Source organism: Passer montanus, unplaced genomic scaffold (genome assembly GCF_014805655.1).
Source record: "Passer montanus isolate IOZ18808 unplaced genomic scaffold, ASM1480565v1 scaffold143, whole genome shotgun sequence".
Lineage (NCBI taxonomy): Eukaryota > Metazoa > Chordata > Aves > Passeriformes > Passeridae > Passer > Passer montanus.
The window spans coordinates 617,852-644,905 of NW_024361275.1; the positions used below are offsets into that span (position 1 = coordinate 617,852).

General features: G+C 57.4%; 1 protein-coding gene across 5 annotated transcripts; it reads right to left on the minus strand.

Moving 5' to 3' along the window:
• Window positions 1–2,510: 2,510 nt before the first annotated feature.
• Window positions 2,511–25,665, minus strand: IL11RA (interleukin 11 receptor subunit alpha). Of its 5 annotated transcripts, none has more exons than XM_039700750.1 (13): window positions 25,526–25,665; window positions 7,612–7,711; window positions 7,224–7,284; window positions 6,959–7,125; window positions 6,697–6,811; window positions 5,832–5,864; window positions 5,241–5,404; window positions 4,943–5,106; window positions 4,693–4,834; window positions 4,169–4,264; window positions 3,889–3,988; window positions 3,180–3,259; window positions 2,511–3,067 (listed from the first exon to the last, which is right to left on the minus strand). In XM_039700750.1, exons 2-13 carry the CDS (start codon window positions 7,709–7,711, stop codon window positions 3,048–3,050), a joined length of 1,242 nt encoding a protein of 413 aa, XP_039556684.1. In that variant the 5' UTR covers window positions 25,526–25,665; the 3' UTR covers window positions 2,511–3,047. The 5 variants fall into 5 exon arrangements, with proteins under 5 accessions (XP_039556684.1, XP_039556686.1, XP_039556685.1 ...); XM_039700752.1 differs by lacking the exon at window positions 25,526–25,665 and adding an exon at window positions 16,060–16,103; XM_039700751.1 differs by lacking the exon at window positions 25,526–25,665 and adding an exon at window positions 12,709–12,840.
• Between the last annotated feature and the right edge of the window lie 1,389 nt (window positions 25,666–27,054).

Below are 27,054 nucleotides of genomic sequence, written 5' to 3' on the forward strand. Positions count from 1 at the left end.
TGCAAAGGCTCTTGCCAAAGCTATGGATTTCCCAAACAAGCCCCTGCCTGAGACATGATCTGGTCACCCACCCTGTGCTGGATGGAGACAGTGGATATGGATGTCTCTGTGTCTCAGAGCTGGGGACCTTCCCTGGTGTGTAGCACTGGCCAATGGAAATTTTTCAAACCAACTATAACCCAGGCCATGTTCTCCTGCACTTTTTTCCTTCTGGGCTTGGGTTGGTCCCTGATCCATGCCAGGAAGCTGGACCCATCCCTGCCTCATGTGGATGCAGTCCATGGGCTGCTTTGACCTGGCACATTCTCAGCATCTCCAGGCCTGGCTTGTACCAGCTCCCCTGGCGATCTTGGCACCCACCTGGGGTGGGTGGGATATGGCAGCAAAGGCAAGTTTGGATGTGCCTCTGCCTACTTGGGGCAGGGTGCGTCCAGGCAGGGCTCCAGCCTGCAGCAGGAAGCCTCCTGCTCACTCAGCAGCTGCGTGAGCCACCAGAGAGCCCAAGCCCGGAGGAAGTGCCCTGGCCCCACAGTGGGACAGGGAGGTGCCGGCACTGGGACTGGTCTCATGGTCCCTTCCTGTTTTTCTTCTCCACAGCTTGAAGACAAAGTTGATTTTGGCATCTGGATCCCTCTCCTTTATTCCAGATTGCTGCTCACCCCAGCCCTCCCCTTGCATCTCCTCAGTGCACTGGAGAGCCCTGTTTGCCCACGTCCAGCACCAGTGCATCTTCCCCTTTGGCAACAGGGAGGGCAGCCCCCAGCACCAGGCATCTTTATTCCCCAAAGCACAGAATTTGCTGATTCCTTTGAGTCCCCAAGGCTTGTGTGTCAGATTTACAGGCTGCTGGGCAGGGAGCTGAGCCATGGGGCATCCCAGCAGGAAGCTGCAGTGCAGGCAGGCAGGCCTTTGTGGTGGCATGCAGACCCCCTGCCTCCTCCTGGTATCTCCAGCTGCCACATGGATGGCAGGTCATGACTCCTTACATCAGAGAAGAAAGGAGTCACCCTCCAGGGCCATCCTCCAGGATGCAGTGATGAGGACCAGATGTGCCTCTCCTGCCCTCAAGCTGCCCTGGTTCCCCGAATTGGGTCTCCTTATTGCCTGGCCAGGCAAGCCCCAGCTAAGGAAGGGGACACAGGGCTTGGCACACAGGGACAACAGATCTATGGGTTCCCCAGACAGCAGCAACAAACTTCTATTTGGAGCATGCATGGACATTCTGGAGTTTAAAAGCAGGCAGAATTCAGGGGCCAGAGCTGCTGTCTCCCATTTTCTGGCTGCTGTGCTGCTCCACTGAAGCAGGCATCAGTCACTAAACCAGCACCAGATGCTGGGAAATTACTAAGTTGTTTGCCAATACTGGAGCCACAGCTATGGGATGCACATCACCTCTGTTCCACAGCATCTCTGGACAACCACTGCCTTGATCCCTTCCATGGTGGCAGAGGAGTGGGACCTGGTGGTGATAAGAGGAGGTTTCCAATGGTGAAGGCTGCCCATGCCATGCTGGGGACTGAGCAGAGACAAGGGTGACCATGACATGACAAGGGTGACTGTGTGACACATCAGAATGTGTGTTGGTTGGGTTGGGTGCTGGGGACCAGAGCACAGGGGATGATGGCAGTGTGATACAGCTGGAGCTGTCAAGCTATGGGATGCATCTGGGAGAGGTGATGTGGCTGCTGGGCCTGCAAGTCCAGGCAAGATCTGGCTCCTTACACCTCCCCTGCTTGGTGACCTGCCCTGTGGAGAGCTCTGCTGTGGCCCAGGGATACTGCCATGCCAGCAGCACACTGCAGATGGAGGGCTGACCCCCACCTCTCTCACTCAGTGTGTCTGTGCTCATGGGGACAGTGAGGGGCTGCAACCCCACAGAACCAAGCATGAACAGCCCTCATGACCCCACAACCAGGGCACCCAGTAAGAGCAGCAGAGCCTGTGGGCACACAACACATTGCAAAAGACACAGCCTACCCAGCTCCCTCCAACCCAGTCCACACAAGGAGCCTTTGTGGTTGCCCCAGTCCAGGCTCCCTCTGCATCGTGGGTCCACGGGCAGCCCCAGGACCCAGGTGGGTCCCCACCCTGCACTGGCTCTGCTCCCCGTGCTCCACGCGTTGCCGCTGTCTGAATTTCCACCAGCTCCATCTGGATCTCGTTGGGCTGCTGGCACTGAGCACCGGGCTCTGGAGGTGCCAACACATGGAAGCCATTAGAGGGGCCGGGTCGAGGTGCAGCCAGGGGGCCACATGCAGAGCAAGGGGGGCTGTGCAGAGGGTCCTGTCTCAGCTGTCTTGCTGGTGAGGGCAGGGGAGATGTCCCACACATCTGCCTGTCTGCATCCTCTTCTGGCACTTGGGTCTCTCTCAGCCATTTCAGCTCTCTCCATGCACCTGGGGAGAGGGCTGAACAGTTTGGGAGGCAGCCCTGCTGCCTGTGCACCTCCTGTGCACCATTCCCAAGCTGGCACTCACCCCTCCCTTGGCCCAGCATCATCTGCAAAGGGGTTTTGCCTGGACAGTGCCAATGATAGCATTGGCATATCCCCTTTATTGGCATCTCTGCTCCGTCCAGCCACAGCACGGGGGATTGGGGCAGAGGGGAGGGGCAGGGGGTGTTCTGTGCTGCCTGCTGGCGGCTGGTGGGGGGTGACAGGCAGGGATCAGCACCCCTTGGTCTGGCACTGATGCCCAGCACCCCTGGGAGCCTACACCCACGGTCCCCCTCAACACTAGGCAGTGAAGTGGGGCTGGCTCAGAGTCTTATCCCCATTTGTTTAGCAGCGCTCAGAGGTGGAGCTGGCCTGTCACCCTGAGCCTGAAGTGACTCCAGCTGGCTTCTGGTGGGCTCAGGCAGTCCAACGCTCCTGAGAGCAGAGCCTCTCTCCTTAGGATCCATCCTGCAACCCCAGGGTGTTGGGGGCTCCGGCAATGTCCACAGCTGTGGGGTGACCCGGGAGGCGTGGGGTCCTTGGGGGCCAGCAGTGGCATCAAGTCCCACGCGTGGGCAAGCAGGTGCAGGGAGCAGGGATCGGCCAGGGCTCACTACAGGATCTGAGCTTCTGCTAAGAGAGAGAACAGGGCATCAAGGGGGACACTGGAGACACTGACCTGCCCCATGCTCTGCATTCCCTGCCCCACATTCCTCCCCATTCCCCACCCTACACCCCCACTCACTTGGCAGTGCCTTCAAGTGGGTGGCAGCAACCAAAAAGCTGGGTTTGGTCTTGTCCTTGCCATGTTTCCTCACCCGGAGCCTGGGGATGAGAGCAATGAAGTCTGAAGATCCCAAGCAGCCTCCCTGAGCATCAGGATTGCCCAGATTCCCAGTGATCCTGCTGTGTTTCCATCCAGCTGTGCCCAGCTGTGCCCAGCTGAGCTTAACCTCTCCAGTGGGTCAGCTCCAGGGCTACAGCAGGAACTGGTCACCAGATGGAACAGGACTGGGATGGGAACAGGGACTGACAGCAGAACCAGAGCATGGCAGGGAGTTCCCATGGTGGGGGGGTGAGAGGGGAACTGGGGACAGGACTCCTAGGGAGTGAAGGCAAATGGAGCGATGTCTGTGCTGACTCTGGAGTGTGAGACTCTCCAGCAGGAGCCTTTGGGAAGGTATTAGAAGGAACATCATCTTGAGGGGATTCAGAGAAAGGTCCCTTGGATCTGGGGTCATTAGAAAGAACCCAGGCAGTAATGGGCGTGCTGGGAAGAGGCACTGGTGTGGCACAGGGGCAAGGGGAGCATAAACCACCCCACAGGGCATTAAGTGTGTTTTGGAAGGGACCCCAGAACAGGGCTGGGAGATCACAGGGCACTCCATGCTGGGGGTTCAGGATAGGATGGGGACAGCAATCACAAAGCCCCTCCTCCTCCAAACCCAGCCTACCAGATGAGGATGGTGATGACAAGAACAGCAGCCAGGATGAAGAAGGCAAAGATCCCAAGGGACACCAGGACGGCCATCTTCTCCAAGGGGTCACTGCGATCTGGGACAGAGAAAGTGCCACAGCTGAGGGATGTCACAGTCCCCAGCACCCAGAGGACCCTATGGCAAGCTCCTGGACACTCCAGCAGCCCAGCCACACATGGGCTTGGGGCAAGAGACCCTTCCCATTGCTCTGAGCAACACACATGGCCCTCCTGCCCACCACCCTAGCTCTACTCACTGATGGGCTCAGGGTTGGGAGCCTGGGAGGGCTCCTCAGCCAGGCTCTCCAGTCTGGCATCTGTAGTGGTTTCTTCACTTGCTGTGGAGGCCAGGTCTGGAAGGACAGAAGGGACAGAAACACTGACCAAAAGCATATGCAGCACCCCAGGGACCCACAGAGAGGAGTGTCGAAGGGTATCTTTGTGCCCCAGAGGTCCCACCAGCCCAAGGGTGCCAGTGAGCTGCTAATGGTGCTTTGGAAGCCCCTGTCTGTCCCAAGCCTGTGGGGGGCAATCCCCAAATGGCATCAGCACAGCTGCAGACTGACATGGGCTGGGAGATCTGGGGAGTTCTGTCCTCCTGCAGCTCTGCCTCCCAGCCTTAAGTGTCCCTGGAGCTGAGACTCACTCTGGTTCATATTTGGGGGAATGAGTGCCATGGGGAAGGGACTGAAGAGAGGAAGCTCAGAGTTCTGGAGAGACTTTGGGAAGGGATGACACAATGTGGTAGGCTGTTGAGGGCTGCAGCCTGTCCCTCTCTCACCTCTGACTGGTGTTGCCCGGGCCTCAGCACTCCACTCGCTCCAATTCCCCGCATCCAGGAAATCCTTGGCACTGACTTGGACCACGTGCTCCAGCCCAGCGAAGGCATCCGTGATAACCTCAGACAGGTTCACCGTCTCTACCTGTGCCAGGCAGAGGGGAGGTGAGCTGTGGGGCAGGCAGGGGCTCCTTTCCCTGGCCCCATGCACACCCTGCTCCTGGGCTGGCCCTGCCTCTCTTTGCACACTTACCACGGACCAGGAGCGGTGGATGACGGGTCGGTACTGGAGCCGGAACCTCAGCTGGAAGTGGGGCTCCTTTGGCCAGGAGGAAGGGTACTTCCAGCTCACATGGAGTCGCCTGGGGGCCAGGGGGACAGGCTCCACCACCAAGCCCTCTGGAGGGTCTGGCTTAACTGTGTGGGAAAGGACAGGAAGCCCTTGTCACCTGCACTGCTGTGCTCGGGGGTGTGGGGTGCCCCCCTACAGGTAACTGCCCAGGGATGGACAAAGAGTGGGAGAGACAGATGGATGGACGGAAGGGACTCACTGATGGCCTGCATGGTGACATCAAGAAGGCGGTAGCTGTAGCCCAGGGGGTTCACCTCAGTGATGTTCAGGCGGTAGGAGCTCCAGAACTCTGACCTGTGGACAGTGCAGGTGCCGGGGCGGGACGGATCCTGCAGGCACAGCCCCACGTGCCCGTTCTTGTTCCTGCAGACAGGGAGGCAGGCTGGTGACATGTCCTACCCACCCACCATGCAGAGTTTCCAAATGCTGCCAAGGAGGTGCCATGGAAGACCCTCATGCCAAGACCCTGGTGGAAGAGGCAGCCCCTCAGGCTCAGCTGCACTCATCCTTCCTGAGTCTGGCATATCCCTCTGAGCATGACAGAAGGGACCCTCACCCCAGCCCCACACTCTGCCTGGGAAAGTCCCTGAGGCAAACTCTTCTCCCTGAGACAAACCCTTCTCCCTGAGGCAAAGCCTTCTCCCAGACTCCCAGGGTAGCTGGGAAGTAGCTGGCTCCCTGATAAGGACCCCCAGCTCTTGCTTTGGGGTCCCTGCTGAAGACAGCAGCAGAGCCTTTGGGATGGGGGCCAGTCCCTAGGGAGCAGGAGCAGGGTGGGAGTCAGTCCTACCTCCGCTTTTCTTCGCCTGTTAGGGATTTCTTCCTGCCATGGAGACAGATGGAAAAGCAGATGATGAGGATGAGGGGGCAGCAGAAAGTGAACCCCACCATGACCCAGAGGAGGGACAGGAGTCCCCACTGCAAAGCAGCCCCACACTCCCACGCTGACATACACATGTGACAGCATGGGGGAAAGAGCTACAACCATGTCCAGCTCTTCTAGTGAACAGCCTGGCAGCAGGAGCTGGCAATCCCAGGGAAAAGAAATGGGACACCCTTCCCTGCCTGGGATTTCATCACACAGAAGCAAAAACACTGATAAAAGCAGCTCCCCAGAGCCTGGCTTCACCCTCCCCCTAAAGCCTGCCAAATCCCATGCTTCCACCCCCCCTCCCTGTGGAGCCCCTGATGCTCCACTCAGCCCCCTCCCCACCAAGCCTTCGGCTCCTGCAGCTTTCAGCAGGGCTGTGCTTTATGAGCTCTATTGGACTTCAAAGCCGCCTGCTAATTTGGCTTGCAGGGATAATTAGAAGCAGCAATGCTGTCAGGGCTCCTTTCATCCCAAAGCATGTCGGAGTGTGGAGGCTTGCAGATGACCTGCTTCTCTTTTATTGCCCCTCTGGTCCTGGCAGAGCTATCAGCAGGGAGCTGACAGCCCCCCAGTGCTGCTGAGACCCCCACTGAGAGCAAGCAAAGGCTTGGTGCTCTGCTCACCCCAAAACAGGACCTGCTCTGGGGTGCAGCACGGTTCTTGGGGCGGGAGGTGAACCCAGGGCATGTGTGGGATGGCCAGATGGATTCGGTGTTTATCCTTGGCTGTGACCCAGAGCTCATACCACAACAAGCCCATTCCATGCCCTGTGGGGATACTTCACCTGTATGTGGTGATGTATCTGGTGGGAAGGAAGGTCTCCACACTCGAGGTCCAGGAGCAAGAGAAATTCTCATAGTCAGATGCTCTGCAGGACACAAAGGGAACTCCCGGCAGGTCTGGGGTCCGGGGGAAACAGCAGTCAGCGAGCAGTCCCGCACCCCACAGCCCATCCAGCACACAGGGTCAGCACCAAGCCCCCTTTTGGCAATCCCCTGGCAGGCTGCGGGCCCCAGCCTCCCCCAGCGCACAGGCTCGCTACTCACGGCCCAGCCGCAGGGACACGGTGTGCAGCAGGCCGCCGTCCTCGCCATGGCAGCTGTACGTTCCCGCGGAGGCCGGGCTGGCGCTCGGCAGCACCAGGGATCCCTGCTGGATGGCTGAGCCCTCTGGCAGCGCCGCGGCGCCTGCTCGCCTCCATCGCACGGGCGAGCTGAGGAGGAGACGCCAGGCAGGCTGCGTGAGAGGACGGGCCCGCCCTATGAACCATCCCACCGGAGAGATCCCTTGATGCGCACGGAAAAGTCTTACCTGGCACGGACGCCAGGGCATGGCAGGGTCACGTCTGTCCCCAGCTGTCCATACTGCACGCCTGGAGGGACACACATCCCCAGAGGGGTGTTAGCACTCCACACCATCCCACGCCAGGCCTGAGGGGGCAGGTGGGGAGCCCCTGGGGCTGCATCCCACAGTGGGCACTGGCAATGGGGTCTGGCTTCATGCAGTACCACCACAGGGGACTAGCAAGGACTCGTCCCAGCTGGGGCTGGGCAACGAGCAGAAACACAGCTTGGCCATCACTGTATGATGCAGCCCTGGTAGGTCTGTTCCTGTCTGGGGGATATGGGGTGCCCTCAGGGTCCTCTTGCCTGGGACATGGGGAGGGGTGCTGTATGGGGGTGCTTGGTGGGGGTCTTACCTTCCTCTCCCCAGTCTTCAGGGATTGCAAAGGAGGCTGATGCCAGGGCTGCTGCGAGGAACACCATCACCCTGCCCAGGCCTGGGATGGAACTGTGCATCTGGAGGAGGCAGACAAGGGGAGGAGAGAGTGTTATTCCCTGCAATGGGGCAGCTGTTACAGTCCACAGCCCACAGTATTCCTGCAGGGCCTTGGCTCCTGCATCTCCCTCTCATCTCATCCCATCCTGCTGGGGACAGAACAGGGAGTGAATCCCAGGACCCCAGCTGGGACATCTGGCAGTGTCTGTGCCACAGTCACAGCTGCTTCCTGGCTGCTGAGCAGTTCCCATGCCTGGAGCAGGGACACAGGGGGCAAACACTGACCAGGAGCTTAGGGCTGTGTGGGTTGGGGGGATTAAGGGTTCTTTGCCATCGCAATCCTGTGCTGGGAGCCTTGGCTGGCTCCCAACCCCAGGGTGGTCCAGAGACCTGTGCATGTGCAGCTGGGGTGGGAAGGGACCAAGGAGCAATTCCGGCCTGTATTTACATGGCAGGTGACAGCAATCAGATCTAAACAGCCTCACACAGCCAGGGAGAGCAAGGATGTGGCAGCTCAGGTTGTAGCAAGTCTCACATCACTGCCCCTGCCTGCACCCACTGTGAGGCTGGTCCAGGTAAGTCTCCATTTGTGGGAGAATAGCACTGAATTTCCTTCCTGACACTCAGTGATCACCAGTGAGAGGGACAGGGGATGCAGGGTCAGGGATGGGTGCCCTTTCCATCCCAACCTACACCACTGTGGGCACATCAGCCAGTGCCATCCTGGCCAACACAGCCAGTGTTGCCCTGTCCTGCCCTACCACTGTCACCCTGTCCATCACAGCCAGCAGTGCTCCACAATACCCACCCCATCCAGCACTCTTTCTGTGCCAGCCAGCACTACCCTACAGCATCCAGACCCTCCTGCAGAGTCCTGCATTAGCAGGACATATCAGCCAGTGTCACCCTGTCCATCTGTCTGTGCCAGCAAGCAGCACCCCAGGGCAGCATCACACCATCCCTACCAGGAGTGCCACACAGTCTCTGTCAGTCAGAAATGAATGATTTCTCCCTAGAAGACTCCCCTGCCCACCCCTCACAACTGGACAGGCCTGTTTATTTACACCCACACTGCGGGGCTCTGCTCCCGACTGCAGGCAGGGGCTGAGGGCACATAAGGCAGCAAGCTCCCTGCCAGCCCCAAGAGCAGGCATAAATCTGCAGGCATAAATCTGTGTCCCCCTGGGCTGCACAGCTGAGGGAGTGGAGGGAGGGATGCTCCAGCCCAGCACAGGCACCCCAGAGCAGCAGCCAGCTCCCCTCCTGTGGCCGACTGCCCATGGCCACAGACCAAACCGCCTGGCGAAGGAAGCAAGAGCTACAAGGCAATCTGCTGCAGGGGGGAAGGCGTGCGGCACCCCACATCAACCCCGCGCTGAGCATGCCAGGCAGCCTCAAACACAAGCCCCAAATGTAAATAATTTCATGAGACTGTCATAAGCTTTTCCTACCTAAACCACCCTAGAAATGTTCTCAAGAAATATCAGTCGAAAAGTCTCTGCCAAAACTATGCTGGTAAGTAACTGGGAACATTTGGCTTGAAAGTAAAATATTTTGGTGATGGAAAAAAAAAAAAGAAGAAGACAAAAATGAGTGTATTTTTTCTTAAAAGCAGGAACCAAAAATAACTCCAAAAAACACGTGGTCTAGAGTGAAGGAATAGTTCTGGGGGGAGGAGGAAGGGGAGTGGGTGTATGTGTGTGTGTCAGGAAGAAGGGAGACTGTGTTAATATACAGAGAGAAAAATAGCTTAAAAATAAAATCATTTCTTCTCATGACCACCCTGGTTTTTCATTCAAAGACTGCAGAGGGTATCCAGCCCATCTCCGTAATGACCCTAGTCTGGTTAGGGACCACTCACCTTGACCCCAACCATAGTGGTCCCTAACTCTAACCCTAAACCTAACCCTAAGACTGCTCATCCTGATGGTCAGTCCTCATCTTCCACCCTTCATCACCCTTTGTCCCAGGGTCCTCCCAGAGCTCCCAAATCCTCAGCCCAGCACCCCAAGAGCTCCCTGCCAGCTCCCTCAGAGGGGCACCCCTGCCAGCACAGTGTGAGAAGGCAGCCCCGAGCCCCTCCAGACATGCTGACTCAGTAAATGACCCACATGAGCACTGCCAAAAACTAGCCCTGGGGACACAGAATCACTGCAGAGAGAAGGAGCAAGCTCTTTCTTGCCTGCCCAAAGGCCAAAAACAAAAGAAGAAAGAGCCACAGAGCCAGAGAAGACCCAGAGCCCTCGTCTGCCCTAGGTGCAGAAGCAGGGCAGGGGGCCAGGTGCTACAAGACAGCCTGGCCAGAAAGGATCCCCTTATTTTCTGCCACCAAACTCCCTGGCCAAGGGAAAATGAACACAAGCGTGTGAGTGGCCAGGCCTACCTTCCTCGGTGGCTCCACACCCCCACAGATGGGCACACAGGCAGAGAAAACATGCCTTGATGCTTGCACCAGCAGTGACACATTCTGGGGACACAGAGTCCCGGCACAGTGGTCCTGGAGCCGAGCCGGGACAGAGGGAACAATCAGAGCTTTTCTTCCTCCCTTCATGCTAATCCTGGCCAGAGAGACGCCTGCCGCCAGCCTGGGGCTGGGTGACATCCCATTGCCACAGCCAGGGTAGAGGGACCCAGCTCAGCCCGGGGCTGTGGTTTGGTCCTGGGGAAGGGCAGCACTGCTGGACTCTGCTCCCTCAGCACGGGATGCTCTTGTCACTGGCATGGCCAGGGTGACCAGGCAGCCTCTGGCACCCGTGGGTGTGAGCCAGAAATGTAAAATTTCACTCTCCATACCTCCCTGATCCTGCTGTTCTGCTGGTCACCATTTGAGCTCATGCAAAAGTTTTTGAGCAGTGCTGGGGAGAAATCCTCACACAAGCCCCATCCTGCATGCAAACTGAAGTGCTGTAAGCCAAAACTTCCCTCAAAACCGTGGCCATGTGCACCGGCACTAATGCCTACGTCGGGTGTGACAGTTCCTTCAGCACAACTGATCTGTGCCATGCCTTGCCGTGGCCTGGCACAGCCCAGCAGAGATTCCTGGGGGAAGCCAACTTTCCATTGTGTTCAGTGCTTTGAAAGACACAGGGTTTTGTTTTGTTAGGTTTTTGTTGGGTTTTTTTTTCCTTTTTTTTTTTCCTTCATTTGAAGTTGCTCTTCAAAGCAAATGGGCTGCACGCAGAGCCGGGGTGATGGGGACAGGGACAGAAGCAGATGACACTGTGCCTCAAGGCTGCAGATGGCAGTGTGAAGACTTGGGATGCTCCCCACTGAGCACAGAAAGCTGGGGTGCCTCTTAACCTCTCCCTAGGGTGGTCAGGGGCAGCATTGCTGTGGCAGAGATATGGCACATAACCCAAGAGCACTTGGCAGCTCTGCCTACCCTGTGCCAGGCCTTGGTGGGAGTCACCCACCTGCAAAAAGCAATGGGCAGAGGCCCAAAGCTGGCTTTAATGTCCCAGAGATGGCACCACTCTGAGCATCCCCTGAGCTGGGGAACCATCCCTGGCCCTGTGCTACAAACTCTCCTGTCTGCCAGTGATTGCTGTAGGAAGAATGTCCTATGCTGAAATGCAGAATACTGCAGGAATTTCCCTCTCCTTGTTTCCCTTCAGGGAAATGTGCCTCTGGAGCTGTGCCTTGCTAATCCCCATGCACCTGACAGGCCTGCAGAAGCACCATGCGTGCTCTGAGGAGCCATGGCATGGTCTGAGCACATCCCTGTGGCTGCTGATCTGCCCAGGGCCCTGGAATCACCCATCCCTGCAGTACTGTTGACTTCCACCATCACTGCATGAACATGTGCCCGTGAGGGGAGCATCAACCCCACTGCTGGATGGTTCCCTGCAACAGCCACCACCAAATGCTGCTGGCACCCTCACTGGGTGCTCAGAGAAACCCAGCAGTGGGTGCTGGAGGGAACCATGCCCCCCACCAGGGCCACCAGGGCCATGCACAATCTCCAGGACTACCAGCAGGTACTGAGGCAATACCTTGCCCACCCTGGGCACCGTGGGGGTGATGCTCTGAGCACTGTCCCCATCTGCCACCCCAGTGCCTTGGGGACCTCAAAAAGGGCTGTTTTCCTCTGCACCACTTCAGTAGGGTGCATGGTCCCCCATGCCTGCTGTGGTAGGGGGGTACCATGCATGCTGGGCTGTGCCAGAACACACACATGCACAGCTGCAGCCACTGCCATCCCAGTGCAATGGAATTAGCCCAGTTAAACCAGTAAAACCAGTTGGAGTCTTTCCCTCTGAGGCCAGTGCAGTCTCATAAGACCTGTGTACAGTCTGATAGGACTAAACTCAGTACATTCCTGATGCAGGGCTTAACTCAGGGCAACCCAAATACTGAGTGCAATGGAATTAGCCCAGTTAAACCAGTAAAACCAGTTGGAATCTTTCCCTCTGAGGCCAGTGCAGTCCAATAAGACCTGTGCGCAGTCTGAACATAGGACTAAACCCAGTACAGTCCTAATGCAGGGCTTAACTCAGGGCAACTCAAATATTAGATTATGCCCCACAGCCCAGAAGGAGAATTACATTCCACCCAGCCCAGGACAATTAAACCCAGTGCAGTCTAAATGTGTGGTCAAACTCAACCCAGCTCAGGAGTGGGGCTAAACCCAGCTCAGCCAAAATGTGAGGCTGGATCTAGCACAGGTCAAACATGTGGTCATGCCATGCTAATGGGGGGTTAAAATCGGCACAGCTCAGGAGTGGAGTTGACCCACAGCTCAGCTCAAACATAGGGTTAACCTCAGCACAGCCCAGTCATGAGGTTACACAGTTCAGATGAGGGGCTAAACCAAATGCAACCCTGGCTTAAGGTTAACCCCAGCTCAGCCCAAGCACAGTGACAACCCCAAAGTTGTCCAGGGAACCAGTTATCTCCACAGCCAGATACAATGCACATCTCCATCCAAACCAGACCAACCCCTTGGTGATACCCAGCTGACCCCAGCCCCACTGGTGTCCAGAGCCAAGCCCAAACCCCTCCATAACCCAAGGGTCACCTCTCTCCTCTGTGGAGCCGGCAGCTGCCAGCAGTTCCTGGTGCTTGGGGCTGGTGCCTGGGACCCCTGCACACCTCAGCACGCCAGCAGCACCATGGAGGTCAGGCTCTGCTCCTACCCCAGCCGGGAAACTCTCACCCCAACGCCCTGATTTCCGCTCTCCTCTGCTCCATCCTGCAGGAAGAAGTCTCTGGCTCCCGGCTGTAACTGGAGGCATCGGCAAGGGCCAAAACAGCGAGGGCTCTGTTAGCAGCCAGCAGCCCTGACACTGTGCCAGCTGGCAGCGCTTGCATTCCGAGGGGGGAGAGAAGGGGCGCCCCCCTCTCCATCCCCATCCCCACACTCCTCTCTCCAAAGCCACGTGCCAGAGACATTCCTAAAAATAATCTCCCGGCTGTAAAGACATCTACCAGCGCTGTAGCTGCAGTGCTGGTGGGTTTCTTTACAGCTTGGAGATTATTTTTAGGGTGGAGGCATGGAAGTTGGTGGGAGGGGGTGCTGCATCCCCACTGTCCTTGGCACAAGGTTACAGGACAGGGATGGGCACAGTGCTGGATCTGGGGACAGGGGTGGGACCTGCCAGCGGAGAGCTGGGCCACCCTGTGATTACAGCAGGGTGGGAAAGGCTTTTCCTGTCCCAGGAACATTTTGGGATTTGGGACATTTTTCTGCTCCTGGGCTCAGCCCAGCCTGGCAGAGAATTAAGTGAGCATGCAGCCTCCAGTACGGCAGAGCAGCCGGGCACCAGCCTGCAGCCTGCTCCCCCAGGACCATCTGCACCTCCCAGAACAAAATTCCCCCATAAGCTGGCCCTGGAGCTGAAACAAGAGTGCATGCATCCATAAATGCAGGGGACGGACAGACATACATGTACATACCTGTGAATACCCCAGGCACACCCAGCTCCCTCTGATGCTCCTCATGAACTCCAGCCTGGGGCTGGGAACTCCAGGGCCCCACAGCATCCCCCATAGGCGATGCTCCCCCTTCCCTCTCCTCCCCCTGCTCCAAAGCTGGCCAGAGCCCAAGAGCCATCAGGCTCAGCTCCATCCCTGAGGCACGAAGGCGCATGGGTCAGCCAAAACGCAGCAGGGCCAAAACAAACAGCTCACCTTACACAAATGCTCCCCCAGCTAGCAATTTGCTGTCACTCCTTTTGCAAAACAAAATCCCTTTTGGGCAAGAGAAGGATTTCAGGAGTCATTAAGGACCACCTGGGCAGCCATATAAAGCCATCAGCAAGGGGTGGCCCAAATAAAGCCACTAGGAAAGGGCGTCCCGTTAACCTCCTGTACACCACCAGCAGTGTGCCTGTGGCAGAGGGGCAGGGGGATGGAAACTGCAGGCCCCCAGCAATGTATGATGTGGGGGTAATGGTGCCAGTCTCCTTCACCTGGTGGGATAACCATGACTTGTCTTCTCCAAGCTTGAAGTCAACCCTATGTGCTTTCATAGAATCATTGAAAAATTAAGGTTGGAACAGATCTCTAAGGTCATCAGATTTGCCACGTGGAGGTGGCTCAGGGGTGGCAGCTGGTTGCGAGGCACATGGAAGGAACAGAGGCTGGGAAAACACCTCACTGAGGGCAGCATCCATGCCCCCACACCACACTGCTTCCCAAGCCAATCAGATGGCAGTGCCCAAGCCAAAAGGAGATGGAAACGTGGCAAAAAAGTGGAAAGAGGGGGAAAACATGGAGGCTGTAGTACAGGGCCAGGGGATGGGGGCTGAGCCTTGCCTAAGTTGAGAAGGTTGGAAAAACACCGTCCGGCTCATTTTTTGCTAGGGGAAAAAAACCCAGCCAAGTTCTGAAAGATTAAGTGTGATTGTATCCAAGAGGGGGAAAGCAGGGCCATGCAGTGAGTGTGCTGACACATCTCCTTCCCCAGTGCTGGAGAGAAGCCCCAGCCCCACTCGGGGCCAGCTCTGTTTACAGGCTCCTATTGTCTCTCTTTTTTCATTTGGATTCCCCCCCTCCAATGTTATAGTTCAGAGTAAACAAAAGCAAGCAGCCTCTCACTCCAAACATTTCAGCCATCCCAAGCTTTCTCTGGAGGGGGGCTGCCCGTGGAATTTTCCTCATCCAAAATAATTTCGAAATGTTCCCGTTGCAGCCTGCTCTGACTGGAGGCCAGGACAGCTCTAAAATTCTTCATGAAATGCTTGAACTGCCCTGTGCACTGCCACAGCTCCGGCTGTGCCCCAAAGCTCCCCCCATGCACAGGGAGATCCTCTGGCCTGGCCAGAGGGGAAGAGAGGCACATTCCAGCCTGGATAATTCCCCACAGCTCATCCCATTCACCTGAAGTGAGACAGCAGGCCTGGGTGAGGCTGGACTCTACCTTTCTATTTTAAGCTGCCACTTCACTTGTTATTGCTCCAAGTCAGCAGCACTAGCGCGACGTCCTTGGGTGCACTGGGGGGTGTGTGTGGCAACGCACCCCAAGAAAACACAGTACTGCCCTTTGCAGGCAGCATCCCCCTAGCACCAGGCAGAGGGGAGAGAGTGCCGTGGGTGCCAGAGCTCCTCCTGGGAGGAGCACCTGGAGCACCAGGAGCGCTTTCTGCAGCGGTGATGCCTCTTCGGCGCTGCTGCGTGACTGCAGGGCAGGTGGAGAAGGAAGGGATGGTGTGCTGACACACCCCCGAGGATGGAGTGGGGGCACAGCACTGTGCCCTGTTAGATGGTAAGAGGAAGGGAGGAAAAAATGTACTCCAGGATGGGCCACGTGCTGGGTGCCACCTGAGTGTGCTGCTGCTCCTTGGCACACATCGTGCTGTCAGGGTATGCACCCTGGAGGTGAACCAGAGACCCCCAACAGCTCGCTTGGCTTTGGCTAAGTACAGATACAAGGTGAAGCCCATGAGACCCTGGCATAAGGGTGCCAGCACTGTTTTGCCTGCTGGTAATGGGAGCACTTCAGGAGGAAGATCCTGAAACAACTGGAAGGGGAAGAGCCCAGCTAAGAAGCCCCACAAAAAGCCAACAGTTGCAGGAAGAAGTACCTAAAGCTCAGTCCAGTGTGGATTTGGATGTCAATGCAAGCCATTGGAGCAGCCTGGCATGCTGATGTCCTTTGTCTGCTGTCCAGAACAGCCCCTAAATAGGTTTCACTGGGTAGATGGTCCTGTAGCCCGAAACACAACCCAACATGCTGGGGAACCCCCACATCCTCCCTCCCCAGGCACACACAGATTTTGGGAACTGCAACCCCTTGATGAACATGCTGCTCTTCACCCCAGGAAGGCAAAACATTGCTGGTACCTGCTGCACCTCCCACCCACAGCATCCCACCCTGGTGGGCAGAGAGCCCTGTGCCACCACAGCAGCACTGGCAGGGGAGAGATACCTCAGCTCCACGCCGGGCTGGAATCTTGCTGTGGGACAGGGCTCAGCCGGGTGCCCCCGCTGCCTCTGCACCATCTCCCTGCGCCGCCTCGTTGGGTTCTCCTCCTCCACGGAGGCTGCTCAGTGGTTTGGAGTGGGAGCGGTCCTACCCCCCCAACCCCAGCAGCCCCCTCCCCTATAAAGGGGCCAGGCAGTGGCTGTGTGGGGAGCAGAGCCCCTGACACAGCAGATGGGGTCTGTAAAGTGAGGCTCCCCCAGGTGTGTTTGCCTTGGCCGGGGCTCAAGCCCGTCCAATTAGAGCTATAGAAAACATATCTTACAAAAAAAAAAAAAAAAAAGAGGGGGGAAAAGTAATCCTCTCCCCTGCGCTGGGGCCCAGGGTTTGGCCGGGGTTTCTCGGCAGGCCAAGCGCAGGCGATGCAGGCTCTGCTGGCAGCAGCCCGGGGAGGGCGGGATGTTTGTGGATATTAAAATGCACTCGTAAAGTAGAAGAAAAGGGCAGCCTTGTTTCAGAACGAGTCTCCGAGGCTTTCCCCTCTCCCGTCATGCTCGGCAGCTGGCCGGCAGCACGAGCAGCTCCCCCTTCCCACAGCCCCCGCGGCTCACCCAAGGGCTGAGGTGCTCTCAGTGAGACCCCATCCCTCATGGACTGAAACTCATTGTTCCAGGAGGGAACAGATTTGGGAGGGTTTCCCTCTACAGAGACCCATATTGGGTCAACATTACAGCTGTGATTCTGCAAAACTCACATCCCTTCCTTGTCACCCTTGCAGCTCTCTGCTTTCCCTTGTCCACTGCCCTGCCTGCTTGGAGCCAAGGCTGCCAGGCTCCAGCTTCTTGGAGCACCACTGGTATTCCACTGGTTGGCCTCTCCCTGCCTTCCTGCTGGAAGTAAAATAAGCTGGATGGTCTTTTGGTCAAAGACCAAATTATTCACAGGCACCCAACACCCTGTGCCCATGCAAAATAAGGGGAGCATGGCAGGGTCCCATGGGGCTCCTCCCATTCCCAGGGACCCCACAAACCTCTGGAGAAGCCCTCTCCTTGGGATATCTCCCCAAATCCATCCCTGAAGCAGGATGCTGCCTCTCCACAGCATCACCTCTCTCTCCATGCTGCCATGCCCAGCTCTGGAAAGTCACAGCAGGAGGCTGGGAAGCAGTTGCAGGCATCAACTCAGTGAGGGTGGCTCCATCCCGGCCCACCTGCTCAGCTGGAGATGCCCGGCGCACATCTGGCTTCACCACTGCCAGATAAGCCAGCCTAGTAAGGAGGGACTTTGTGCTGCCAGCCTGGAAGGGCCCCCTTCCCCATCCACCCCGCCCGCATCCCTCTCCCTTTGCTTGTACAGGCGCTCCAAGCCCCCCTGCCCCACGGGGACCCGAGGCACATCGCATCCCCAGCCACGGCCCAAATGACTAAGGCCCCGGCGAGCGAACCGGGTGCCGCCGGGGCGAGCAGGGCTCGTCCCTTGGCCGCGCTCCCTCCCCGCAGCGGTGAAATCACGTCTGGAGAAAGCCCGGGGAGCCAGGCGCCGGGCCCCCCCGCTGCTTCCCAGCGAGGATGCTCGCTCCCCGCCTGCCGGCCCCGCTCTGCAAACCCCACATCCCTGCAAAGGGGTGCTCCAGGCACGCAGCCTGCAGCACAGCCTCATACCTCATCTCCTCCTCCTCCTGCTCCTCCTCCTCCTCGCTCCGGATCCCATAGCAGCATCCCAGCTGTGGAAGCGGCTATGTGAGAAGTGGAAACGCAGCAGCGAGCCCCAGATGCTCGTAAAAGTGCTCCCGGGGAGTGGGCAGGAACTGTAATCTCCCTGAATCTCCCTGTAACTTCTGTGAACCCGCCCGGGGCCGGGGGGCGACGGGGGGCGGAGCGGCTGGCGGGGGTCCCCCTCTCGCTGACACACCACCCCCTCCCAGGGCACAGCGAGCTGGCTCATGGAAGGAGCTGGTGGCTCGGGCTGCCCGGAACCGGGGGGGACAGCGAGGCAAGGGCCACCAGCGCTCGGCCTCGAGCTGTCACACGGCACGTGCCGGCCGCCACGGGGGGGGTGACAAATGCGGCCCTGGAAGCGCCTCCGCCGGCACGGGAGCGTGGCTCCGGGTTAGGGTTTAATTATCCGCCTTCCTCCGCAGCCCGTGCTCGGCGCTCCCTGGACCGCCACAGGGACCCCGGGAATGTCGTCCATCCCCCCGCTGGCCGGGGCTGCTGGCATGGAGCGAGCAGGGCTGCGGCGGGGAGCTGGCTGGGAGCACGCCGAGGCTGCAGCTGGGGGCTATAAAAAGCACGGCTGTGGTATGCAGCGAGGCACTGAGAGGGGAATAAAATAAAATCAGGTGGTGGATGAGTCGGGTGCTTGCTTCTGCACCGGGTCTGGAGACGGTGCTGCTCCCCATCAGCCCTTCCCTGCTCCCTGCCCGGCTGACTCCCGGCGAGGCTGGGGCAGAGCGGAGAGCTGGGATTTGGCAAAGGGTGGAAGATGCACGGTTGTGTTGGCGGGGAGTGGAGGGGGTCAAGGCTGGGGAAACAATTGCTGGCTGTCTCATACATGGGCTCCTGCCCGGGATGGAAGCATTGCAGCCACCCCTTGTCCAGCTCAGAGACGCCTGATCCAGGCACTTCTGGCAGCTCTCACCAGAGGATTAACCGTGTGCTGATGGACGGCCAGAGCTGCCTTTGCCAGGAGAGAGCCCCAGCACTCCCCAGCACCCGGGTCCTCGTGGGGACCCATCCAGAGGGGACAGTAACGCCACAAGCTGGGTACAGAGAGGGCTCCCCTGAGGCCGGCAGGAGCTCCCTGCCCACGGACGTGCAGTGTTTGCACAAGTCTGAGCAGGGGAAGGTCAGATTAATTTTAAACCTGAATAAACAAGGAGAGAAGGCAATGCCAGAGCTCGCCCTTCTCAGCAGGGATGCCCAGCAGCAGAGCACAGCACCCGCAGCACAGCTCTGCCCTGCCCAGGGGTTCACATCCCCCTGAGAGAGCTGGAACAGACCCACAACCAGGGGCCTCCCTTTTCCACAAGGAGCTCCCAGCTGAGTCAGTGTTGGCAGCAGAGAGAGCAGCTCCTGCTTGATTCCGCAAGATTCCTCTGGTCTCCACAGGGAGGCACCCACCCTGGGACCCCCATCCCACTGGGAACAAAACCAGGGCTCGCCTGTTCCCTGGCCACAATGCACAATGTGGTCTTCGGAATGAACAAAGAGGAGAAAAGAAAATAGTAAAATTGTTTGTAGGTCAAGAGGAAAATGAAAAAAAAAGAAGTTTGTGTTTTTCATGCCAAAAGGAAAATGAAAACCAAAACATTTTGTTCTAAATGATAGGCCTTGTTTAGTTTTCAGTGGTTTTACTTTTTAAAAAAGGTTTGAGTTAAATCGAGCTAAATTTGTCTTCCAAACATTACCTTGGGGCAGGGAATAAAATAAATTGGAAAAAAAAAAAAAAGAATAAATCAAAACATCTCATTTGGAAAATGTCAAGAGCAAACACGACGGCTTTTCCAGGCTGGGAGAACCGCAGCCGGGCACTGAACCCAGCCTCAGTTCACAACTTGTGATGGCCCCCCCCACTGCCCCAAAGCAACTTTTTTTCCCAAAAAATAAAACAACTACTGCGCCAATTGATGGCTGGCATGGCTTGTGCCCTGGTGCCTGGCTCCCATCAGGGTTGCCCCCACTGGCCATGCCAGCCCCCAGGACCTGCTGGAGCATGGAGAGGCCCTGCTACAATCAGCAGCCATGTGCATGAGCTGAATCTGAGCTGAGCTGCTCTCCAAAACTCCTCTTTAAATGTCTGTTCTATTAGGTCAGCATTCCTGCGTCGCCCAGGGAAGGTGGTTACGGCCAGCAGCCCGGCACACAGGCTCCTCCGTGCTTGCTGCTGGCTCTCCGACAGCAAGCAGCCTGCCCACGCTATTAAATTACGGAGAAAAATGGATCGTTTCACCAAAAATTAGGTGCAGGAACCTCTCACACAGTGGCAAGGCGAGCTGGTAATTGGAAATTCATAGAGCTGGCCACAAATGCTGCCTCTGGCTCTGCTCCACCCTCCTCTGGTTGTGGTGAGGGATGGTAGAGAGGCATTTGCTGCCATCCCTGAAATGCTGCTGCTGATGGAGATGCAGCAGCCATGTCGCCAGCAGCAAATGTGAGGTCCCCTGTTGTGGTGCACCAGTTTCTTCAGTCCCCCACATATCCTTGGAGGGTTAAATGCTGCTGCACAGTCCCTCTGACCTTGCTAGGTAGGGAAAATAAGTGAAAAAATCTCTCAGAGACCTTTCCAAGCACTGGAGGAAGAAAGTTCTCCATGCACGGCTCACCATCAAGCACCCTGCTGGGGACATGTCTCATGGGGACATAGTTTGGGGATGCAGCAGGACACACTGCCCCAGCACCATTCCGTTCTTAGAGCAGCACCCAGGGGTGCTTCCCCACAGACCTTGCCTTGCTCATCTATCCATCATCCATCCCAGGCACAGTGTAAGCACCACTGCTGCTCCATCTGAGCTTGGGCATCTCATCATCCTCCTGAACCACTCTGACCCCAAGCTTCAGTGCCTTGAGAACTCAGAGCTCTCCAAGGCTTCTTCAGGGCAAACCAGCCAGCTTCAGGAGCTGCCAGACAACCCAGTGCATATCTGCAAAAAGCTGGGAAGGAGGAATGTGGATGTGCAGCAGATCAAGAGCTGTGTCAACAAGATACTCTGAGAGACCAGTCCCTCACACTGACTGCTCCCTGTGTTCCCAGCACAGGAAATGGAGGCACTCATCTTCCTTGCTATGTCCACTGTTTTTTGTATGCTGGGGTGCAAGGACTGTGGGCACAGTCCCAGCTGGAGAGAGGAAATGGAGCTAGGCACAGGATCAGGGAGGCCAGAGAAAACGGATGCCTTCCCTGGCACAGCCACGCTCCAGCCATGAAGCTGCAAAACTCAAAGCCAGGATGGGGTGGAGCAGCCTCAAGGGGGCCATGAAACAGCCCAGCGGGAGCCTTGCAGGAGCTAAAAAAAATCAAAAGCAGCCGAAGCACTGAGGAACCCCCGGGGTTGCGTGTTGGCCCTGCAAGACAAGGATGGAGCAATAGCTGGTTGGGTCCACCAGCTCCTCCTAAGCCTTGAGGCCTCAGGCAAAACTCATGGAAAGCAAAGACTCCTGCAGACCTCCCCAGCAGCCGGGGGCTGGCCCTGGCCCTGTAAGGAAGGCTGGAGAGGTGCCAGCTGGCCTGGGCACCCTGCGTGACAGTGGCTTTTGCAAAACCACGCTGGGCCACTGGGCCGGGCCATCCCTGGAGACTTTTGCAGGGCTGTTGCAGCACAGCTGTTGTGAGCTCTGTCGCAACACTGGCACGGCACTGGGCTGGACCACAACGAAGACCCTTCATGACAGCCCTTTCTGTTTCTCCCTATCTATTTTTGCAGGAAGGTAAGGGCTGAACTGCATCTTCCGTGATGTTGCTGAATTCAAAAGGCACTGATGCCCATGCCAACCCTCATCAAAAAGGGACTGGTGATGTGCCTTTGGGACTATTGGTCTGGCTAGGATGAAAGCCTTCTGTCCCAAAGGAAGGGGATGGTGAAAGCACAGGAAGGCAAAGGAAACAGCTGGACAGGCACAGCCACGCCAGCCCGGGGGCTCCAGGGGTGCTGTGCCAGCCCCACTGCCTCCCACGTGCTCCTCTGTGAGGACATCCACACTCCTTAGGCTGCCAGCAGGATGGCAGCAGCAGCTCCAAGCCCAGTCTGGAGCTCCCCAAGGTGGGATGCCACTTAGCTACAGCTGAGCACAACATTCCTCAACATCAATGGGCCAGAACACCCTCCCCAGACAGCTGCAGAGATGATGGTCCACCAAAGCTGGAAGCTTCTTCCTTCCCTTCTTCCCCTCAGTGTGTCATCAGTGCTGGCTTCTCAGCAAGGCTGGCATGCCTTGTTTCCACTTGGGGAGGTGAAATAAACCAGAAGATGCCCAAATTATTTTCTTTCCACCATAAGGATTTCATTAGATGGTGGAGCCCTGAACTTTCCCACCTCTCCCTATACGGCAATCTCTGCGGGTCCATAACCATTTTCATTAGGCTCTTTCTATTTTGGCTGTCTCTATACTGAGAGGAACAGACCAGAGGACCAGAGCTGAGCAGCCTCTGGGGAGCCCCAGGCTGATTTCCAAAGTGCCTTCAGCTTCTCCCTTCTCCTGGCCAATGCAGTCTTGCCTGCATGCAGGCCATCGCCACCTGCATGGGACAGCCCATGTCCAGCCATGTCAGATCTCCTGAGGTCCCTCCAGCCTCCTTGTCCTCCCCAAAAGCATCTTTAGGAAACATGCATGAGCAGGTGGACATGATCTTCCCCTGCCCAGGCTCTTCCAAAATTCCTCAAAAGCCTTTTCAGCAATGACCAATGCCTGTTGCAGTGAGCCCAAGCTGTGCATGTCAGATGTGACCAATGTGACCTCAGTGAGCAGTCCTGGTAAGACAGAGCCAAGTCAGGTCTTGACAGATTTCCCGTCCCTCTTTTCCTGGATGCCCTCAACTCAAACACGAGTGTAGGAGAAGCATTTTTCTGCCATGTCCCAGATTTGTACCACTAGAGGGAAGGAATTGCACCTTCCAGCCCAACCATCCATGTGTACTGGAGAGCTTGGCAATGCTTCAGGGACTGCAGGTGCTGTGACCTTTCAAAAGAGCCCAAAGCTCATCCCACTGCCATGCCAGGGTAACTCAGAAACTGGGAAGCAGTCAAACTTGAGAGATAATTCCTAATTACACACTGATCCCTGCAAACCTGCTACTAATCTCTAGAGGAATTTTCCTTTTTCCAAGGAAATGGTCCATGGGAACCTTGCTGTTGGAGAAGACTCAACCACAACTGCAAGGCATCTGCCCTTCCCCACTTTCATAACATGGATGGGAGAAGAAAACCATCACTGGGAGGTGCAGAGAGATTTGCTGGTAGAAACTCAGGTCGTAAGGCCATGGCATCCCTGGCCAGAGAGATTTGGTGATTTTCACACATGCGATGCTGTTGAAACCACAGAAACACTTAGAAAAACCAAAAACTCTCTAAACATCCAGCAAGCCAACTCAGACATCCCAGGGCTAATCCCTTATGCTGGCACAGTATCAGCATCCCAAATGCTGCTGAAGATCCCGTGTGTTGCCTATAGGGAAGAGCTCTCATACCATCCAAGCTCTGCCCTTGGCCATATCTTCGGCAGGGGCAGAGCCACCCTCTTTCATGTCTAAACAAGAGGAGGGGAAACAAGCTGTGTGAGATGCTGAAATTTTCCAAAGGGAGAAAAGCAGAGACACAAGCCGGCACCTGCCCCTCCCGCGGGAAGCATCTCGCAAGGGGTTTTCCTCCAGAGCCAAACCCGCGGGAGAAGAGGAGGCAAGAATCCTTTGGCTTGCTTAGCCTAACGAGGAAGCTATAAATATATCAGGGTAAACACCAGAGAGGGAGAAGAGGTCTTGAACTAAAAGCACAATGTTGGCACAAACCCATAGGGGAATAAGCTCTCCAGGAACGCATTCGGCAGGAAACCAGAGGGAGGTTGAGGCCTGTGTGAGCAGGAAGAGCCCGGAGTTGCCTTTGAACAAGAGCAGAGTGGAAATAAAGGGTTTAAACTGAGTGCTCAGCTAGTTCATGGCAGGTGAGGATGCCGTGCACTGTTGCCATCCACGAGGGTTTCCCCACCAGGATGGTCCAGGTGAGAAGGGCAGCAGAGGCAGGACACCTTCACCTGCAGGCTGCAGCTGTGGGCCACCTCGGTGCCCACCCAGCATGACAGCTTCTGATAAGCCCAGCAGCTGCAAAGGGGAACTGCTGCTGCGGCCACGATGAAAACGGCGAGGAGACTCACTGCGCCGTGAGTCATTCATTCATCCTTCACAAACAGGGCCTGCACTTGGCCAAGCATCCTCCTCCCCCCGCCGCTGGGACAGCTTGCTGGGACAGGGAAAAAGTGGCTTATTAGATATAATCAAGTCAAGTTTTCCCCTCCCTTTGAGGTTCCTCTTCCTGGAATAGGAAGCACAAGACCAGAGCTGCTTTTCTTCCACCTTCCTGCAGGCTCTGCTATTAGCTGCACCCTCCAGGGAGCCCTCCCCACCACCCTGCTGAACCCCACATACCCTATTCACCCACTGTTGGTGACATCCAGCCCTGAGCACAGCCCTGCTGTCACCAGTTTGACCTTGTTCCCCACCTCCAGTCCCACTTTGGCTGCCAAGGTCGGTTTGCAGCTCTCTGGAGAGCACATCTTGCCCCTTTTGTTTCTGCCCAAAAAGTGCCAAGTTGATGGGGCAGAGGGTGTGTAGGTGATGAGGGGGCATTGTGGCCACAGCTCATCCTTGTCCCTACTACAGGAGGTCCTCCACCAGCTCCCAGCTCCCTGTAAAGATCCTTTCCCTGTGCCAGGCTGGGATGATATGTGCCTCATGTCACTGCACACGCCGTAACCTTGCTGCGACCTGCTCTCCTGTAAACAGGTGAGTGCAAAGGCACCACCTCCTCCTGCAAACACAACAGCCAGACATGGAGCAGTCACCTCCTGGCACACAAGACGCTTGGGCAGCCCGCAGAGGTCTCAGCTCTGGCTATGCCACCAATGCCAGCCAGTCCAACACCATTTTGTGTGCATGGCAACACATCTGTGAGCTGCTGCAGCGCTGGGTTTCTTCCCATCCATGGGGACCAGGCACAAGGTACCCTCAGGCCCCATCACAGTGGGGTCATGGTTGCTGACAGTGGTGTCCAAGCCAAGCTCAGCCCCGTGGACACCTCTGACAGCCTTCACCAGCCCAGAGGCAGAGCTTGGAGGGGACCTTGTGGGTGACACAGCCAGCCGGTGAGGGTGGTGGTGGGCACAGCCCAGGGCTGGCACGGGACAGAGAAGCTGGGATTGACACAGCATCCCGGGGCAAGGAGGGACAAGGCAGGCAGAGCCCTGCCAGCGCCCGCGCATGGGAAAGCGCCTCTCTCAGCGCCTCTCCTAATTGGGAGCAGCTTTTCCCTGGACCCCCCAGGAGAAGAGGGGGCCCTGCCAGGGGGACGCTTTGCCTGGCATTCCAGTCTTTCTCCAGACAACCCCCTTCAGAGACAGCAGGGGTGTCCAAATCGGGAATGGTAGGGGGTGGCCTGTGGAGGCTGGGGAAGGGGCTCAAACATCCCGGCCCGGGAACATCAATCCCCCGAGCATCTCCGGGCAAGGCGGAGGCGCGGAGGGCGGAGAAGGGGGAGCCGCACTGGGAACTCACAAGCAGCCGGGAGGGACCGGGAGGGCGAGCCCCCGGCGGCTGCTTTGCGAGGGGGCACAGACACACAGACATCCACACACACCCGCGCAACTTTCTCCACGGGGCAGCAAGCAGCTCCGGGAGCTGCCCGACCGCAGCCGCGCGTCCCTCACCGCCAGCCGGGGCGGCGGCCCCTGGTTCCCCTGGCGGGCTGGGGAGGGGGACTGTTCCCTACCTTCCTGCCTGGCGCCGCGGCTATGTGTCCATGGCGCTAGCGGAGCGGGAGCGGGAGCGGGATCGGGAGCGGGGCGCCCGCACCGGGCTGGCTGGGGCCGGTAGCGCAGGCGGTGCGAAGCCGCCGGGGCTGCCGCCGCCGCTCCATTGGAGCAGGGCTCTGCCAATCTGCCGCCACCACCCCGGGACGCTTCCTGCCTGTGAGCCGCCCCCCGGGACCGGCAGGGATCCGAGCCCGCCGCCCGCTTCTTGCCCGGGATTCGCGGTCCCCGCCGGGGATCCCCGTCTCATCCGGATGGGGATCCCCCCGTGGCGCACTGATGTGCGGTGCCTTCCCCAGAGCGGGTGTCCCCCCGAGGCTCAGGAACCCCCCGGGAGTGCACAGCCCTCCCCGGTGCTCTCGGGGGTCGGCATTCACCAACCGTGCCTGCCCCCATCCCTGCATCCTGGAGGAGTGGAGGCAAGCAGGTCCTGCCCGTGACTCAGTTTCCCTTGCCCCTGGGCTGGCCGTTTCTTTGGGGTTTATTACTGTGGTGGTTTATTTGATGGGGGGCATGCAGGGTGAAATCTGGCTGCGGGGTTTGTGTCCCTGAGTTGAAGAAAAGGCTCGTTCCTCCTCTCAGCTTGTGGTGTGTGTTCGCATTCCTCTTTTGCAGGATATGTCCACCACCCAAGCTGCTTTCCCTTGGAAACGGGCTTGGTTTGCCATTTTATCACAGTGAAGATTCTCAAGAAGAAAAAGATTTGTTGGAAGTGTGCAGCAGGAAGCCAGCTGGTGAAGACCCACTGGGAACTTTCCTTCAGGTCTTGTTTGGGGTTTCCCCATGTGATGCCATCAAGGCTGGCACTGCTGGAGCCCTGGGATGGACCCAGTGTTTCCCACCCCACATTGTCTCTGCCTGTGCAGAGATAATGGCCACATATTCCAGGTGTGTGCCACACCCATGCAGCACTTCCCCTGCAAAAACAGAAGGCTCTCTGGGCTGGCAGGAGTGAACAGGGTCACAGATACCTTCTGCAACCCTACAGTGACAAACTGATCCTTGCCATATCCAGGCACATCCCTGAGCCCCTGAACCCCTGAACCTACAGTAACAAAAGAATACCTGCTGTTGTCCAGTCCTGTCTCTTCAACACCACAAGAACATACCCATGAGCTATCCCACCTCCAGTGTATCCATATGATAATAAAGTAGTGTTTTCCTTCATCCCAGCACTCCCACGCAACCCCACCATATCAAACTTTGGGAGAGGTGGAGGCTGTGTGTGAAGTGAGCAATTCCTGTAGTGGCTCCTGGCTGCACTGTCGGTGTTGAGCTCAGCCATGGCTGAGGCTTGGTGCCCACATCACCTGAGGAACTGTCCACTGTGGCGCATCTGCTTGTGGCTGAGGCTGCTGCCTCACCAACCACATGTGGCCAGATCCATCCCACCTGCAGTACAAGAGCTGGGGATGTGCCAAGTCTGGGGATGTCCCTCCTTGAGTCAGCTCACGTGGCCTTTCAGGTGCTTTGCAGGTGGGGTCTGGTT